Here is an 18,496-nt window from a genome sequence, read left to right on the forward strand (position 1 = left end):
TCCGCACGCACTGAAACTCAAGCAGTTCTGCAGTGCACGTCAGTCACAATCTTCCACCTACGAACGAAACTGTCTGTGTTTTACTGCATGCATAAGAATAAAACGTCTCGGGTTACAGATGTAACCCCTGTTCCCTGAGTAAGGGAACGAGACGCTACGTCGAATGACGTGATGGGGAACCCTCTGCATTTTGTGTTCGTGAAGCACCTCTGTATCCAACCAATGAGGAAACGTGACGTCAGAGGCGGGTGACGTCACGGACCAGGAAACTATAAAGCATACCCAGAACAAAGAACGCTAGCTTCTGGAATATGTCTGAAGCAAGACGCTCACAGGTATGCCGGGGGTACGGCAACGTGACGTAGCGTCTCGTTCCCTTACTCAGGGAACAGGGGTTACATCTGTAACCCGAGACGTTCCCTTTCGTGGGAACTATCGACGCTACGTCGAATGACGTGATGGGAACGCTATCCCAACTACGCCGTATCACCAAGTACCTGTCTGTTATCTTGTAGACAGAATTGAGGACCCCGGAGAGGAGCCTACGTCCAGGTTGTAAAACCAATAAATGTGTGCTGGGACCATCCAGCAGAACCACATATGTCATTAATGGATACTCCTGACATTAAGGCCTTTGAGGCCGCCATACCCCTAGTCGAGTGAACAGGACAGCTAATGGAGATGGCTGTCCGGCCGCCTCATAAGCAAGTGAGATAGCCTCGACCACCCACTTGCTCATTCTCTGCTTAGATGCTGGACCTCCTTTCTAATGAGACCCATAAAACACACAAACAATTGATCTCTTTTGCCCCACAGGGCAGCTCTGTGGACATATGCATCTAAAGCCCTCACTGGGCAGAGCAGATTGAGTTTCTCCTGATCCGAAGTTGTAAATGGAGGAAGATGGAAGGCCTGAAGTACGATGGAACCTGGGACGTTGGTGGGGACCTTAGGCATATAGCCTGGTCTAGTGTGCAGGAACGCTTTGACCATTCCAGGTGCGAATTCCAAACACAAAGAAGCAGCTGAAAGTGCTTGAAGATCTCCTATTCTTTTAAGAGATGAAATAGCCAGTAGAAATATGGTCTTTAAGGGTGAGGAATTTCTCTGAAACTTCCTCTAGTGGTTCGAAGGGAGCCTTGGCTAACCCTTCTGATACCACAGCCAAGTCCCAGGCCGGAGTCCTTGTACGTACTGAAGGCCTCAGCCTCAGAGTACCACAGAGGAAGCGTATAAAAAAGGGGGTCTCGACTTACCGAGGAATCCCCCAGAGGAGTATGGCCGAAATGGCCGCAACACACTTCCTCGTGGAGGGAGCTCTGGAGTGGAGTATGGTCTCCACAACCTCAGTTGGGAGAGCAGCATCTATGAGCCTGGCCCCCTCAGAGGCCAGGCCCACAGTCTCCATAGTTCTGTGCGTGGATGAATTATCATGCCGCCCGCTTGAGACAGGAGGTCCCAGGAGGACAGGGCTCCATCAGGGAGCCATCTAGAAGTGACACTAGGTCTGAGAACCATATTTTGGTTGGCCAGTACAGGGCTATCAATATTAGACTGACCCCTTCCTGGTGTACATTCTCCAGAACTCCCGGGAGCAGAGCGAACAGGGAAATTCATACAGATGCGGCCTCGGCCACGTCTGTACCATGGCATCCAGACCCAGTGGTGCTGAATGAGATAGGGAGAGCCACAGTGGACACTGGGTTGATTCCCCTGAAGCAAATAGGTCGATTTCAGCTCGACCAAAGTTTTCCAAAGTGAGCTCCACACCTCAGTGTGGAGACTCCATTCCCCGGGCCTCGGCCCCTGCCTCGACAGGGCATCTGCTCCCACATTTTAATGCCCTCAGGTCTGGGAGGAAGTATTTTACTGCAAGAAATACTGCCATCATTTCCAGCCGATTTAAGTGCCAGGAACTGATGGTCCTCCCAGAGACCCTGAGCTGAGTGACCACTCATGATCGCCCCCCAGCCCATGAGGGAAGCATCCGTCGTAAGCATTACGCGACGACGAGAAGTCCCCAACATGGGTTCTGGGACAGGAACCAAGGCTTTTTCCACATGACCAGAGCACGAAGGCATCGCTGCGTGACTTTTGATCTTGCGAAAAGGATTTCCCCTCGGAGAAAACCCCTTGGTCCTGAGCCACCACTGTAAGAGTCTCATGTGCAGAAGGCCAAAAGTTATCACGTTGGACGCAGCTGCCATAAGACCCAACAGTCTCTGAAACTGTTTTACAGTGAGTGACTGGTCATAAGAGACCACCGTCGTGTTGACCGTATGGACCAACACGTGGTGGCCCCTCAGGTCTGGGAGGAAGTGTTTCAGTGCTAGAGACACCACCATCATCTCCAGCCAATTTATGTGCCAGGAGAGCTGATGGTCCTCCCATAGACCCTGAGCCGAGCGACCACTCATGATCGCCCCCCCCAGCCCGTGAGGGAAGCATCTATCGTAAGCATTACGCGACGACGAGGAGTTCCCAGCACGGGTCCCTGGGACAGGAACCAAGACCTTTTCCACATGACCAGAGCACGAAGGCATCGCCGCGTGACTTTGATCATGCGAAAAGGATTTCCCCTCAGGGAAAACCCCTTGGTCCTGAGCCACCACTGTAAGGGTCTCATGTGCAGAAGGCCAATAGTAATCACGTTGGATGCAGCTGCCATCAGACCCAACAGTCTCTGAAACTGTTTTACAGTGAGTGACTTGCCTAACTTCACCCCATTCACGGCTCCGAGAATGGAATTCACACGAGCAGGAGACAGCCGCGCCTGCATCGTGGTAGAATCCCAGATTACTCCTAGATAGTTTGTAATCTGACTCGGAACCAGCACACTCTTTTTGGCATTGAGCCTCAGCCCAAGCTTTTTCATGTGCGACAGAACAACATCTCGATGTTGAACTGCCAACTGTTCTGTTTGAGCTAATATCAACCAATCGTCGATATAGTTCAGCACGCGGATGCCCTGGAGTCTCAATGGAGCCAGCGCTGCATCCACGCACTTCATGAACGTGCGGGGTGATAATGATAGGCCGAAAGGAAGAACCCTGTATTGGTAAGCTTCGTCCCCGAAAGCAAACCTGAAGAACTTCCTGTGAGAAGGATGGATGGATACATGAAAGTAAGCAACTTTCAGGTCTATCACAACAAACCAGTCCTCGGACCTGATCTGTGGGATAACCCTCCATCCTTCTTTGGAACAATGAAGTATAGGTTGTAAAACCCTGACAGCTTGCTGGGAGGAGAACCCCTTCTATAGCTCCTTTTTGCAAGAGCGTCATAACCTCCTGTTCCATTACCAGAGACTGCTCGGGGGCCACCACTGTGGGAAAGACCCCATTAAACTGGGGCGGGCGAGACCTGAATTTGTAATCCTTTTCTATTGTGAGCAGCACCCATTTTGAAATATTTGGGAGAAGTTTCCATTCTGCCTTATTTACAAAGGGAACCAGTCTCTCGAGACTGGCCTCTGGTGTTTTTTGAGCACTTGACTCGGCGTCCTGAAGCGGCGAACCGGCAAGGAACAGCCGAATCAAGTGATGACCGGCCCTCCTCGGAGGATCGGTGGAGACCGCTGCGCCCTGAAGCACACTGGGGGGATGGGTACCAAGTATTTTAATACCCAACCCTCTCTGGAGGGGGCTGCCCTCCAATGTCCCATGCCACTGGCATTAGGACCTCTTCGAAGCCTTCTTGGTGATAATTACAGTCCGCAGATCTGTGTTACCCCACAAAGACTTCGGCTGTGTCGCCTGTCCCTGTCCCCAAGCTTTCTGCGGGGGACCAAGGGTGGCGACACTTTCTTTGGATGAACGGTCAGACCAGTGCCCTGAAATGGCAAACCGGCAGGGAACATCTGAACTGACCGGTCTACAATCCTCCTCTTTCTTGGAGGAAGACTGGAAACCACTGCGCCCTGAAACACACGAGGTGGCAGGGTTGGCAGAACGGTCTCCTTTATTTTCTTTTAAATTCCTCAGAATTTAATGTATTCAATATTTCATTTAATCCTCAAATTAAATGCAGCCAGTTCTTATATAAATATATATTTTTGAACAGACTGAATATATTTAGAATACAAAAAAGAATTATAGCTCGTAATAATTCACATTTTACATTTACATTTATTCATTTGGCAGACGCTTTTATCCAAAGCGACTTACAAGTGAGGAATACAACAAGCGAGTCGTCATGACGAGGCAAATAGACAAGAAGTGCTCATAATACAAGTTATAGGCAGTGCTCAGATTATCCTAAACTACAATAGAGAGGGATTAGAGGAAGTGAAAGGATAGGAATAAGAAGGTTTTTTTTTTTTTTTTTTTTTTTTAAGATGAGGTTAAGTGCTCACGAAAGAGATGGATTTAATTCGTGGTGCTTCTCGTATTTTAGGGAAAGAGAGAAAGGGAAACTCCCATCTGCTCAGATCCCTTAATATATAAATATATATACAAATATATGATGTTTTATTAACAAAATTCGGGAGGAGCAACGTTCAAATAATCTGACTAATCATCACGTCATCTCGGCCAGCTGTCAGCAATCAGTAATCAACATATCTACCCAATCAGCACGAGTGAAAGCATATATATAAGACATGGTCGACTCACCTATATTCCTCGACAGTTTGACAGCATCCCTCCACCACCCCGTCTCCTCACACTCGCACTGGTTACTTTCCAGAATACTAACCAGAAGGGGGGGAGTACATGGGTTCGGGCCAAAATACCGAGCTCGGAGCCCTCTCCTCGGACAGCACGCCAAATACGCATACTACGCATACTATTTACTATCTGATTATTTGTAAGTGTGAACTCGTGAAATGGATTGGTGTGAGATACTCTTGTCCTCAGACGAAGAGATCGTGATTATTTATATGTGATAAGACAAACAACACTAAATAAGACACACAAAATACAGAGAGCGCTTGCTGAAGACAACAGAAGCTAGCGTTCTTTGTTCTGGGTATGCTTTATAGTTTCCTGGTCCGTGACGTCACCCGCCTCTGACGTCACGTTTCCTCATTGGTTGGATACAGAGGTGCTTCACGAACACAAAATGCAGAGGGTTCCCCATCACGTCATTCGACGTAGCGTCGATAGTTCCCACGAAAGGGAACTAATGTTATGCCAGTTTATGCAATTGCTTCATGTTGTGTTAATGACAGATCATGTCAAGTAAAAGGGAAGCAAAACATTCTAGATATTTAATGTTGCGTCTGCTGGTTTTATTTCTTTAACAGCTTAAAGGGATAGTTCACCCAAAAATGAAAATTTGATGTTTATCTGCTTACCCCCAGGGCATCCAAGATGTAGGTGACTTTGTTTCTTCAGTAGAACACAAATGATGAAACTCCAACTGTTGCGGTCTGTCAGTCGTATAATGCATGTCAGTGGGAACTTCATAAGAGTAAAAAAAAAAACAGACAAATTCAAATTAAACCCTGCAGCTTGTGATGACACATTGATGTCCTAAGACACGAAACGATCAGTTTGTGCAAGAAACTGAACAGTATTAATATCATTTTTACCTCTAATACACCATTATGTCCAACTGCCTTGTGCACGGCATTCGGTGCGTGAGGTATGTACGCGCACTGGTGTAGTTTAAAGGATTAGTCCACTTTCAAATAAAATTTTCCTGATAATTTACTCACCCCCATGTCATCCAAGATGTTCATGTCTTTCTTTCTTCAGTCGAAAAGATATTAAGGTTTTTGATGAAAACATTCCAGGATTATTCTCCTTATAGTGGACTTCAATGGTCTCTCCAAACGGTTGAAGGTCAAAATTACAGTTTCAGTGCAGCTTAAAAGGGCTTTAAATGCTGTAAGTCCTACCCTTTCCTATTCTACTTCCGGAAAAAACAGAACTGGCGCCACGTTCGTTCCGTAAGTTGAATAGGGAAGGCGTAGGACATGAAGAAATAAAGAATAATAGGAGAATAATCCTGCAATGTTTTCATTAAAAACCTTAATTTCTTTTCGACCAAAGAAATAAAGACACAAACATCTTGGATGACATGGGGGTGAGTAAATTATAAAGTGATATTATAAATTTTAAAGTGAACTAAACTCACACACCGGATGCCGTACGCAAGGCAGTTGGACATAGTGGTGTTTTAGAGGTAAAAAAAAATGATATAAATACTGTTCGGTTTCTCGCACAAACCGATCGTTTCATGTCTTAGGACATCAATGTGTCGTGACGAGCCGCATGGTTTAATTTGGATTTGTCTGTGCATGTTTTTTGACTCTTATAGATTCTGTTACCATTGACATGCATTATACGACTGACAGACCTCAACGGTTGGAGTTAAAAAACATCATTTGTGTTCAACTGAAGAAACAGTTGAACACAAATGATGATTTTTAACTCTAACCATTGCAGTCTGTCAGTTATATAAAAATCTGTTTACTTATAGGTGTACTTGTAACAGTATAGAGAGAACACAAAGTAACCCCAATTTTGCGTTGAGTGTATCTGCGTGGTGGCAGTGCTCTTGTTCGACAGCGACCTGAGTTCTAATCCAGCCTGTACTGGTTTCTACATTAAATATACAGGTGCTGGACATATAATTAGAATATCATCAAAAAGTTGATTTAATTCACTAATTACATTCAATAAGTGAAACTTGTATATTATATTCATTCATTACACACTGACTGATATATTTCAGATGTTTATTTCTTTTAATTTTGATGATTATAACTGACAACTAAGGAAAATCCCAAATTCAGTATCTCAGAAAATTAGAATATTACTTAAGACCAATACAAAGAAAGGATTTTTAGAAATCTTGTGCAACTGAAAAGTATGAACATGAAAAGTATGAGCATGTACAGCACTCAATACTTAGTTGGGGCTCCTTTTGCCTGGATTACTGCAGCAATGCGGCGTGGCATGGAGTCGATCTTTCTGTGGCACTGCTCAGGTGTTATGAGAGCCCAGGGTGCTCTGATAGTGGCCTTCAGCTCTTCTGCATTGTTGGATCTGGCATATCGCATTCACAATACGGTCAGGCGAGTTTGCTGGCCAATTAAGAACAGGGATACCATGGTCCTTAAACCAGGTACTGGTAGGTTTGGCACTGTGTGCAGGTGCCAAGTCCAGTTGGAAAATGAAATCTGCATCTCCATAAAGTTGGTCAGCAGCAGGAAGCATGAAGTGCTCTAAAACTTCCTGGTATACGGCTGCGTTGACCTTGGACCTCAGAAAACACAAAGGACCAACACCAGCAGATGACATGGCACCCCAAACAATCACTGACTGTGGAAACTTTACACTGGACCTCAAGCAACGTGGATTGTGTGCCTCTCCTCTCTTCCTCCAGACTCTGGGACCCTGATTTCCAAAGGAAATGCAAAATTTACTTTCATCAGAGAACATAACTTTGGACCACTCAGCAGCAGTCCAGTCCTTTTTGTCTTTAGCCCAGGCGAGACGCTTCTAACGCTGAACGCTGTCTGTTGTTCAAGAGTGGCTTGACACAAGGGATGCGACAGCTGAAACCCATGTCTTGCATACGTCTGTGCGTAGTGGTTCTTGAAGCACTGACTCCAGCTGCAGTCCACTCTTTGTGAATCTCCCCCACATTTTTTAATGGGTTTTGTTTCACAATCCTCTCCAGGGTGCAGTTATCCCTATTGCTTGTACACTTTTTTCTACCACATCTTTTAATTCCCTTCGCCTCTCTATTAATGTGCTTGGACACAGAGCTCTGTGAACAGCCAGCCTCTTTTGCAATGACCGTTTGTGTCTTGCCCTCCTTGTGCAAGGTGTCAATGGTCGTCTTTTGGACAACTGTCAAGTCAGCAGTCTTCCCCATGATTGTGTAGCCTACAGAACTAGACTGAGAGACCATTTAAAGGCCTTTGCAGGTGTTTGAGTTAATTAGCTGATTAGACTGTGGCACCAGGTGTCTTTATTCATTAGTATTTATATAATTTTTTACCTCTAACAACGGCAGTGATGTCTAGCACTCATTGAAGTATATGCACGAGACATCAATGCCGTTGTCAGAGCACAATCAGACGTCACTAAGCGAGTGCTGAACGAAGTTGGACATAGTGGTGTTTTACAGGTAAAAAATGATATAAATACTGTTCGGTTTCTCGCACAAACCGATCGTTTCGTGTCTTAGGACATCAATGTGTCGTCATGAGCCACAGGGTTTAATTTGGATTTGTCTATGCAGGGTTTTTCGACTCTTATTGATCCGAGTTCCCATTCACTCCCATTATTTGACTGACAGACTGCAACGGTTGGAGTTAAAAATCATCATTTGTGTTCTACTGAAGAAAAAAAGTCACCTACATCTTGGATGCGCTGGGGGTAAGCAGATAAACATCAAATTTTCATTTTTGGGTGAACTATCCCGTTAAGTATACCAATTTATAGCATGCCACAAATACATTTAGTTATACTAAAGTACATATAGGAATAAACTGTGCTTAAGTATACTATTTTTTCACTAGGGTATCCTTTGCTTACTTAGGTATCCCACAATCCTTTACTTTACATTCTGTGACAGTTAAAGGTGCTAAAGATGATCTTTTCGTCGACTGAGAAACCAAAGACTGTTACTGAGTTTTTTAAATGAGCGCATGCGTAAGAACAACCCCCCCCTTCGAAGGAACGCCTCCCAAAACTCGTAAACACTCGTATTGGAACATGAGTGTTTACCACCGGCATTTGCTGTGTTGTGTTAGTGGATTCATTATGTCGGACTCACCGCAGGTAACTCATAATCTGCAGTTGTTACTCCTGTCTCTGGACAAAAACATTGCATGCGGCGCCTGTGGAGTGTGGAAAGTTACTGGAGCGCGCAGCCGCGCTCGTCTCTCACAAGGAACGTCATGGCAGTGATTGACAAGCCAGAGGGCCAAACAAAGTTTTATGAGGTACCAAGTCATTGCCTGATAGGGCAGCGAGGAAACAAGTCAGCTGCCTAAATTTATATTATATAAGTTATATATTACTGTAACATGCTGGTTGTAAATACAACACACGACGAAGAAGATAATACACAAATCAGTCTTTACTAGATAATCCAAACGGAGAATACAGAATCCAGGCAGGAACATTTTTTTTTAATGTACTTAAAGTGCTCTATTTTCGTGCACTAATTTTATAAAGGAGAATTTTAGTATATTGCGATAATCTTAAGAGCATCTAAGTGTACTCCACTGTGCTATTTTGAGACCCCATGAAATATGAACTAAAATGTTCTTTTGATATACTATCTCTGTATTTAAAAAATATATTTAGTTACCACTTGTAGTACTATGGGTTCAAATGTACTAAGTGGTATCTAAATAATTTTTTTAAATACAGAGATAGTATATTAAAAGCACATTTTAATTCATATTTCATGGTGTCTCAAAATAGCACAGTTGAGTACACTTAGATGTTCTTAAGATTATCTTAAGAAGTACTAAAGGAGAATTTTTAGTATATTAAGTACAAAATTAGTGCACGAAAATAGAATTATAGAAGTATAGAAGTATAGAAGTATACTTTTTTTCGCCTGGGTACACAGATGATTAACTCAAACGACAAACAGCTGTGATGATTAGTGCAGTGTCCAAGGTGTCTGATTATGGCTGGAAACTAGAACAAAGGAGCATATGACTAGAGCCCGACCGATATGGATTTTTGGGGGCCGATGCCGATATTAACTCGAAAAGAGCCGATTTATAAGCCGATATTTTGATTTTGAAAATAAACTGGATATTAGACCCATTTCCTATAAACTACACTTACACAACATTCAATAACAAAATATCTGCCTGTTCTATGTATGTGGGCTGTATAAACCATTTTCCAGAAGGGATTATGTTAAAAAAAGCCTTAGATTACAGTCTCAATGACTAAACAATTGCACATCAAAAGTATATATTTTTTAATGATCAAAAAACAGTCTGGTTTTAAACATTTAACAGTTTTACTTCCAGTTGAAGCTGGTTTTAACAGTCTGTGTGTGTACTGTAAATAAATTATAATACTAAAGTTAAAGTAAAAGAGCTATACCAAACAAATTCAATATTCCACAAAACCATGTCAATGAATTGAAAATAAAATTAAAATAAGTTAAATGGGAAACACTGCAGATATATTTAGAATAAGTTAAACGCTAACGTTATAGTTTGACCTCTTATTAACGTTCGCGCTCTTCCACTGATAAACATGGTATTAGCTTTGTGGCTAATCTAATATAGCAATGCATTAGCGGCTGTAAGTGATGTTACAGAATATTTAGAAGTGATAATGATAGGACCGTTAGCTAGAACTACCACACTGTTTTATATACAGTGTATGAACTAAATCTACAATCATTTCACATGACGAACGACAGACTCACCGTCAAAAGAGTACATCTCCGTGGCACTTGGGTAAAGTTGGTTTTATATTCACACATTCGGACTTCTGATAAATTCAGACTTTCCAATAAATGTGCAATAAATTAATGTTTGCGAATTTTAAGCAGCGACATGATATTGACAACCAACGATTGTCAACTTACAACATTTTTCACAGTCGATCAAAATAGGCAAGTATTGATTTAATGGCATATTTACTTGTGAATGTCCACTTAATGTCCAATGTAGTGTGATTAACAAGGCTATTGAATACTGATGTCCGAATGTGCGAATATAAAACCAACTTTACCCAAGTTTCCGTGGCTCGGCTGATAACTTTCTTCTGTAGTGGATTTCTGGCGCTGTTGTCAACTGGGGAGTTGCAGAGCTCCCTCTGGTGGACAAACTATGCAACACTCATAACATGAGTGAAGCATGAGACTCTGTTTCTCATGTTTCATCGGCCGTTATAAACGTCGATGCCGATTTAAATGCAATTAGCTCATATCGGCCGATAATATCGGCCGGCCGATATATCGGTCGGGCTCTACATATGACAGATGAAAACAAACAAACTGAAAGTTCATGTGGTGTGGAAAATGGAAGGCGCGCCATAGAGAGGAGGTTATGAGAATGAAGAGGTGAAGAAATGGGCAGATGATGCTGGAGGTGGTTCTGGAGGTGGACAGCCGACCGAGAGGAGGTGGAAAACAAAAGTCCAGGGTGGTGCAGCAGGTGGAGTGAGCCAAGGTGGAGCCTTGAGCAGAGGAAGATGTAGACCGATCCAGGCCACAGCCAAGACTGCGCCCCATGGAGGCGTCGCAGGAGGGAGGATGGCGACGTAGTCACTGACGCCACCATGGGGATGACCGGAGGCGACAACGGAGAGCCGATTACGCGAAGGGACCCCGATGGCCTGTGCCACCTTGACAGAGCCACAGCGACGACCCCCCGAGGTGGAAGCAGGGATCTGGAGGGCACAGGTGGAGTTGGAGCGGCCGAGGGCAGAAGTGGAGCCTGAGGGAGGGCGGAGCTAGCTGTAGCAGTAGAGGTGGAGAGCTAGAGAGCAGCGGATAGCCCGCAAGTCCGCAGCGGAGGCGTGGCGATGTCTGCCCCAGGCAGAGCCGACGTGCCAAGGGAGCCCAGCGAGGCCGAATGCCCAAGGTACCTGCTGACGACGAGGGTGGAAGGAGCGTAGGTGTAGGAGCCAGGTCGATGGGTCGAGGAGGAGTGGAGGGCTCTTCAAGCCCAGGAGGAGGTGGCTGCCAGCAGTCTTGAGGTGGATCCACGCCACTGAGAGAAGGCAGAGGAGAAACAGAAGGGCTGATGGGAGACAGCCATGGCTGGGTGACAGGCGTGGCTGGGGACTGGAGAGGGGCTTGGTGAGCGTCTCAGTGGCGGGAGGGAGGGTGGGTTGGGCTCACTTTCATACCCTCGTACTCCACTAGAATTCCCTCGGCAACGGATGGTGCAGCCGGCTCACACACCTGGTCAGTCCTGCGTTGCTCAGGCTTCGTGGTGATGTTCTGCTCAGTCGCTCCCGTTAACGCTGACTCGAACATCGCGGCGAAGTCCCACTCACAGTCTGCGGTGAGCTCCTCGCAGTCAGGGTGTCGATGGCTGGGCACTGGGTAGCTAGTTGGGCTGGTGTCGTCGTTGTCAACGGTGTCCACTGTGAGCAGCGATCCACAGGACACCAGCACCCACTCTACGTATTCGGGGAAGCTCCCTCGAGGCCCTTCCCCGGACAGCTGCTCTTCGGTGGCGGTGTTGAGGACAGCATATAGGAAGCTGCAGAGGCAGTTGTCCGGGAAAGTTGTAGCTGGTATGAGACAGAGAAAATCTTCCAAATGTGCCTTGAGGGAGCAGTCCTTCTGTTCAAGACATAGCAGTCCCACTGCTGCAAAGTGATCCATGGTGCAGAAAAACCCAAAAACATGTAGTAACAAAAATAAAACAAAAACACTAACAACAAAAACACGCCGCTTATCTTATTTAGGTCGGGTCTTCTGTAATGCGCAGGTTGTAAATATAACACACGATGAAGAAGATAATACACAAATAAGCCTTTACTAGATAATCCAACGAGAGAACACAAAATCCAGGCAGGAACGGAACGGAACACAGCACAACACAACACAACACAACACAACACAGCACAGCACAGCACAGCACAGCACAGCATGACACAACACAACACAGCACAGCACGACACGACACGACACAACACAATACAGCACAACACAGCACAGCACAACACAGCACAGCACAGCACGACACAGCACAGCACAGCACAACACAACACAACACAACACAACACAACACAACACAACACAACACAGTGCAGTGTCCAAGGTGACTGATTGTGGCAGGAAACTAGAACAAAGGAGCACATGACGGATGAAAACAAACAAACTGAAAGTTAATGTGGTGTGAGGGTGTGACAATTACATTGGTTATATATTCTGTTAACAGCTATTGGTAGCCTATTTGACAACTAAAAAAAAATATTGTGAGGATCTCTGATCTGTATTACATAGGTTCCCAACCACATTCCTGGAGCACATTTTGCATGTCTCCTTAATGAAAAATACACCTGATTCAGGTCATCAGCTCATTGGTAGAGACTCCTAGAGTTGAAATGGGTGTCAGATAAAGGAGGCATGCAAAATGTGCAGTGTTGGGGTACTCCAGGAACGTGTTTGGCCCTGCTCTATTATAGAACAATGGTGATGATGTACAATTTACCAAACAGGAGGCTGCAGTTCATCAACTAGTCTTTGTGTGATATATGTTCTTACATCTTTGATTTAGATGCTGTGGAGGCTCCTGTCCTGACTGTAAACTCAAACTGGTCCAGCAGTGACTCCTGTACTGTGAACTTCACATGCAGAGCTCATGACCTCATGATTCACTCCAGCTATCAGAACAACAGATGCTCTCCAGAGAAAGTGACATCACATGAGAACTACACTCTCAGTCTCATCCTGTACTGCAGTGAGGAATCCATCATCTGTAACCATAGCAACCCGGTTAGCAGCAAAAAAGACAGAATAGAGATTAAACAGATCTGTGTCAATAATAAAGGTATCTGACCAACACACACACACACACACAAGCATTTAGAGCACAAATTAATAATCATTTCTCAAATCAAATGCCTTATTTTGGTTTACTAAATCTAGTCTAACTGCTGAACCATAGAGTGACCTCAGAATACCAGAACTGACAACTGTAGTTCTTAATATGTGTCTCTTTTTCAGGGCACAACTTGGGTGACAACGGGACTAAGCCACCTCTCCAGATTTGGCCGTTTATACTGATAGGAGTGTGTGTTTTTTTGGCAATTGCATTATTTCTTACAGTCCGCAAGTTTAACAAAGGTATGTCCTTGTTGCCTCATTTTTGTTGCCAAATTTTCTCCACACCAAGTTTAGAGCTTTATTTTTAGAGTCCATATTTTCCTCAACACAATGCACCCTGTTCAGTTTTAAATGTCAGTGTTTTGCACATAAAATGAGGACACATGTTCTTTGCTGGTGCCAAAAATGAAGGAATGGAAAATGATAATTCAAAAATATTCAGAATAAGATATTTAAAGGGTCATGAAACCCCCCTGTTTTACCCTGGTCGTTCAAAAAAAGCTCAAAAAATGTCTGTTAAAATGGGTGTGTAAATCTCTGGAAAAGTGGGAGTGTAGAGGGGGAGAAGAGGGGAGAGAACAACCAATGAAGCACAGACATAGAACACATTCATTATACAGAATAATGAATATTAATATATGAGCATGGAGAAAATGACAACAAACTCCCAAGCACAAAGGAGAAATGCAAAAGAATATTTAATAGGGCTAATAATAGGCTACTTTGATTAGTTTACGAGCACTGCAGTCTCAAAATCAGTCTTTTGTCTATTAGAATAATCATGTTGTTGCGTTCAGATAGGCTACACCACTGTATCAATGTCCAGTTTGCACATATAATTCATTTGAAGAAGACTTGATGAAATATGTGTGCATAACTACACCGCGCTGGTTAATGTTTGGTGCAGGAGAATGTGTGAAATAAAAACTTTAAAGCTGCAGTCCGCAACTTTTTTTGTGTTAAAAATTTACAAAAATGATATAATGAGAATATACAACATGAATCCATTTTCCAAACCGTGTTTTTGTCTTACCCTGAATCATTATGGTACACTTATAATAAGTGTTTATATTCGGACTATTTCAGACCAGACTGGTAGGACTCACCGCAGAGTATCACAGTAACTGTGTAACTCGCCATAGACATACACTGAGAAAAGTAGCTCCGGCTAGAATGTTCCTCCGCAATACGCGCGCAGTTCTGTTTATTAACCGCTAGAGGGCCAAAAATCGCGGACAGCAGCTTTAAACAAAAAAAACCTTTTTTGGCTAGTGTTGTTAAACACAACGCAAAGCTCCGCTCTGAAACCGATCATATGCGCGCTCTGCATGTATAGCATAACAGTCGTATTTTTCATGTGTTCGTATTCAAACTCCAGTTCTGACCGCATCACGAGCAAAATACAAACAAAATACAAGCAGGCAGAGGTGAATGAGCCGCACTTTTGTGACATTTGAATTCTCCACTGTAATGCGATCTCACGCGAACATATTTTCCATTTGTGCTGGTAGATTACAGCAAAACAATCCACATGCTCCCAAACTTCTGCTCTGGTCACGTCGCAGGAAAACACATTGTGTTGTAGCACTGAGGAAACAAACACCAACGATATGTCTCTGAATGACAAGAGACCGAGGCGAGAGAAGTGATACTTACTCATGCATAATACCGCAATTATAATCTTATGCATACTACAGCGCAGTGATTGGATTAAATGAGCTTTATGTCATGAAAATATGTTGAGAATCACTCGAAACGGTCTACGTCAGCATGTTCGACCATGCCCATACTTGGGCCGAAAGTACACGATTACGTCAGATTTTGTGACGTTGCTCCGACTCAGCTTTTCAAACCGGAAGACAGAAATCGCTATGAAAATTGCTCAAAATAACTATTTTTCACTTATGAATAACATGAATGAGTACCTTTAGTGTTTTCAATGATGTGCAGCCTATACATATTTGTTTACATCTCAAAAAAAGTGTTTTGGGGTTTCATGACCCTTTAAAAGTAGATCAAATGCAATACAATGGATTACTACTAAAGACTAATGTAATCATTATCTTATACATTAAATGGTTTACACTGCACCTGTTGAGTACATGAGGAAAATTTTTTTCTGGTAAAGAAGGTCCATAAGGTAGGACAGACTCCATTTAGAGCGTTCTGGCACTGCGATTTAGCTTTTGAGAAATTAATATATTCCCTTTTATTTGCTAAGTTTTGATTTTGATATAATACTGTACATTCTAAATCTCATAGGTGCTCGAGAGGCTGATAATACAGTCTATGCTCAAGTTGAGGTAAGCTTCAAATTACTATTCATCAATATGCTTGCAAACATCAATGGATATTTTGTTTTACTATTGATGTTATGTTTTTATTCATGTCATCAACATGAATAATTGGTTTCACATTTCCTTGTTATATTTGATGTCAAAATTGTCTAGCAAATGTATTACTATGCAGTATATCTTAAAAACAAGAGCCATAACCACATTATTTAATCAACACATTATTTACCTGAAAGCAGTGTTTGACTTTGTATAGCAGAAAGTGTTTAGACACATTTCAGATATAAATATAACTATTATTGCTGCTTACTTTACAATTAAACCTTCTCAAGAAATATACCCAATCCCAAATGTATCCATCTGTAGCTAAAATCAATCATCAGAACTGACCAAAATGTACTTTCTGGCACCAGCAAGGATATATAACACGTGAAAATAGCTGTTAAAAAAACAAAAACAAAATACAAAAATGGTAAAATGCAGTGTTTCAAAACATAAAAACACTGACTTCAGAAAAAATCATGTTTGATATACACAGCATATGTTTAATTATGTAGCATGCACAGCTTGATCATGATCTCTAAATAAATACTGTCAAGGTTCTGCCCTGGAAGCCCTTTCTGTGTTTCACATACTCTTATGATGAGTATTTATTTATTTATTTTGAATAAATAATTACTTTCCAACTGCTTAAAATGTATGTTCTATATAGTAGGAATGTGTGTATAAATGTAATCCAGAAGTATTTGCCATGTTGTCATTATCATGTGACACATCTATTGCTGCCATATAAATATGGTAAGAATAGAAAGAATAGTATGCTAGTATACAGTTTCGAATTGAGAATTTGTCTATTCCTTGTTTGACTTGTTGTGCTTATCTGTTCTCTTGTGCTTTTCACCCTATATATTGTGCTTCATTTCCTCGTGTGTTTTCTGGATTGTTTTGTGCCTGTTTGTTCACTTTTTTAGTCCTTGCTATAATCTCTGTATTAATTTCAGCTACCTAATGAAGTTTTTCCTTTAAAATTTCAGGCTCAAGAAATGCAGAAAACCAACAGTGATGGTAATACATATGATGTTCCAGATCGGGTGAGAATATTCTAAAGAGTGAACAGACTAAGATTATGAAAATGCTTTTATTGAATTCTTGTTCTATAAACTGTAGATTAGGGAATGTTTTATTAAATTGTCTTTGTTTTAGTAATGGTTCAGCTAAGCATGATTATTCAGGGGACATTTAAAAATACCCCTTTTTTATATGTATTTCATAAGGTTCAAGACCACACACATGACGAAACGAGAGATAACCTACCCAACACAACCTACTGCACAGTAGGACAACACCAAAAACCTGCAGACCTCCCTGAAATGGACCATACAATTTATGCAGCGGTGTGCAAACAACCAAAACCACCAGCCATTTCATCTGATGAAGCATAAAATTAAACCGTGGCTGTTTGTCACATGAGGAAGTTTCACAAGGGCTGATCTCAAAATGGCATCCTAATCTTACCATCTCTGCCAAATCTTTATATGGTAGAAATAATAAGAACAGTATGCTATTCTGAAGTTCAGCCAAGGCTGTCTGTCCAATTCAGGTGTTTTCTCTAGCATTGGTGTAGTATGTTGGTTTCAAACATCTAGATCCAAACTGCCTTTGTGTGTGTGTGTGTGTGTGTGTGTGTGACATATATTCAGATTTATGCCAGTTTTGTTAATTTTATTTGCCAATTTAATTTGTACAAAAATGCCCTATGTTGCAGTCACGTGTGTGTGTGACATATATTCAGATTTATGCCAGTTTTGTTAATTTTATTTGCCAATTTAATTTCTACAAAAATGCCCTCTGTTGCAGTGACGTGTGTGTGTGTGTGTGTGTGTGTGTGTGTGTGTGTGTGTGTGTGTGTGTGTGTGAGTGAGTGAGGTAGAATGTTTGTTCCACTTTGTGTTTATGGTCTAGGACCAGACCTTTATTTAAATGTAGAAATTTTCAGATTTACACTGGATTTATGGTTTCACTTTATATTAAGTGGCCTTAACTACTATGTACTTACATCAAAAAATAAGTACAATGTACTTATTGGGTTCATATTGAATTGCAAAACACGTTGGCAGCTATTGAGGTGGATACGGGTAAGGTTAGGGAAAGCTTTGGCGGTATGGGTAGGTTTAAGGGTAGGGGTAAGGGTTAAGGGATGGGTCAACAGTGTAATTATAAAAGTAATTTCAGAAATAAATTACAGATGTAATTACATGCAGGTATTTTTAAACTATAAGTACAATGTAAAAACATGTATGTACACAATAAGTGTAAGTGTAATGTAAGTACATAGTAGTTAAGGCCACTTAATATAAAGTGGGTCCGGATTTTTTTTTTTTTTTTTGACAAATATTATGATTTTTTTTTCTCCATTCATTTTCAATGCGGGGTCAATGTGACTCCAAAGGTCTTTAAAGGGTTAGTTCACCCAAAAATGAAAATTCTGTCATTTATTACTCACCCTCATGTAGTTCCACACCTGTAAGACCTTCGTTTATCTTCGGAACACAAATTAAGACATTTTAGTTTAAATCCGTTGGCTCCATGAGGCCTCTATAGGGAGCAATAACATTTCCTCTCTCAAGATCCATAAAGGTACTAAAATTTAAATCAGTTCATGTGAGTACAGTGGTTCAATATTAATATTATAAAGC

The 18,496-nt window shown here is 42.3% G+C and overlaps 1 protein-coding gene across 9 annotated transcripts in view; it reads left to right on the forward strand.

The window, feature by feature from the left end:
* LOC125249974 (CD48 antigen-like) overlaps positions 1-17,942 on the forward strand; it is a 104,983-nt gene extending 87,041 nt beyond the window's left edge. For 6 of the 9 annotated variants that reach the window (XM_048162236.1, XM_048162239.1, XM_048162238.1 and 3 more), the window contains 5 exons: positions 13,178-13,450; positions 13,627-13,746; positions 15,769-15,809; positions 16,835-16,891; positions 17,075-17,942. In XM_048162236.1, coding sequence (XP_048018193.1) covers positions 13,178-13,450; positions 13,627-13,746; positions 15,769-15,809; positions 16,835-16,891; positions 17,075-17,242 — 659 coding nt within the window. In that variant the 3' untranslated portion in view covers positions 17,243-17,942. The remainder of the gene's footprint in view (positions 1-13,177; positions 13,451-13,626; positions 13,747-15,768; positions 15,810-16,834; positions 16,892-17,074) is intronic. The other 3 variants (XM_048162235.1, XM_048162241.1, XM_048162240.1) reach the window with 3 other exon arrangements.
* The last annotated feature ends 554 nt before the right edge of the window (positions 17,943-18,496 follow it).

Source organism: Megalobrama amblycephala, linkage group LG17 (assembly GCF_018812025.1).
Source record: "Megalobrama amblycephala isolate DHTTF-2021 linkage group LG17, ASM1881202v1, whole genome shotgun sequence".
Lineage (NCBI taxonomy): Eukaryota > Metazoa > Chordata > Actinopteri > Cypriniformes > Xenocyprididae > Megalobrama > Megalobrama amblycephala.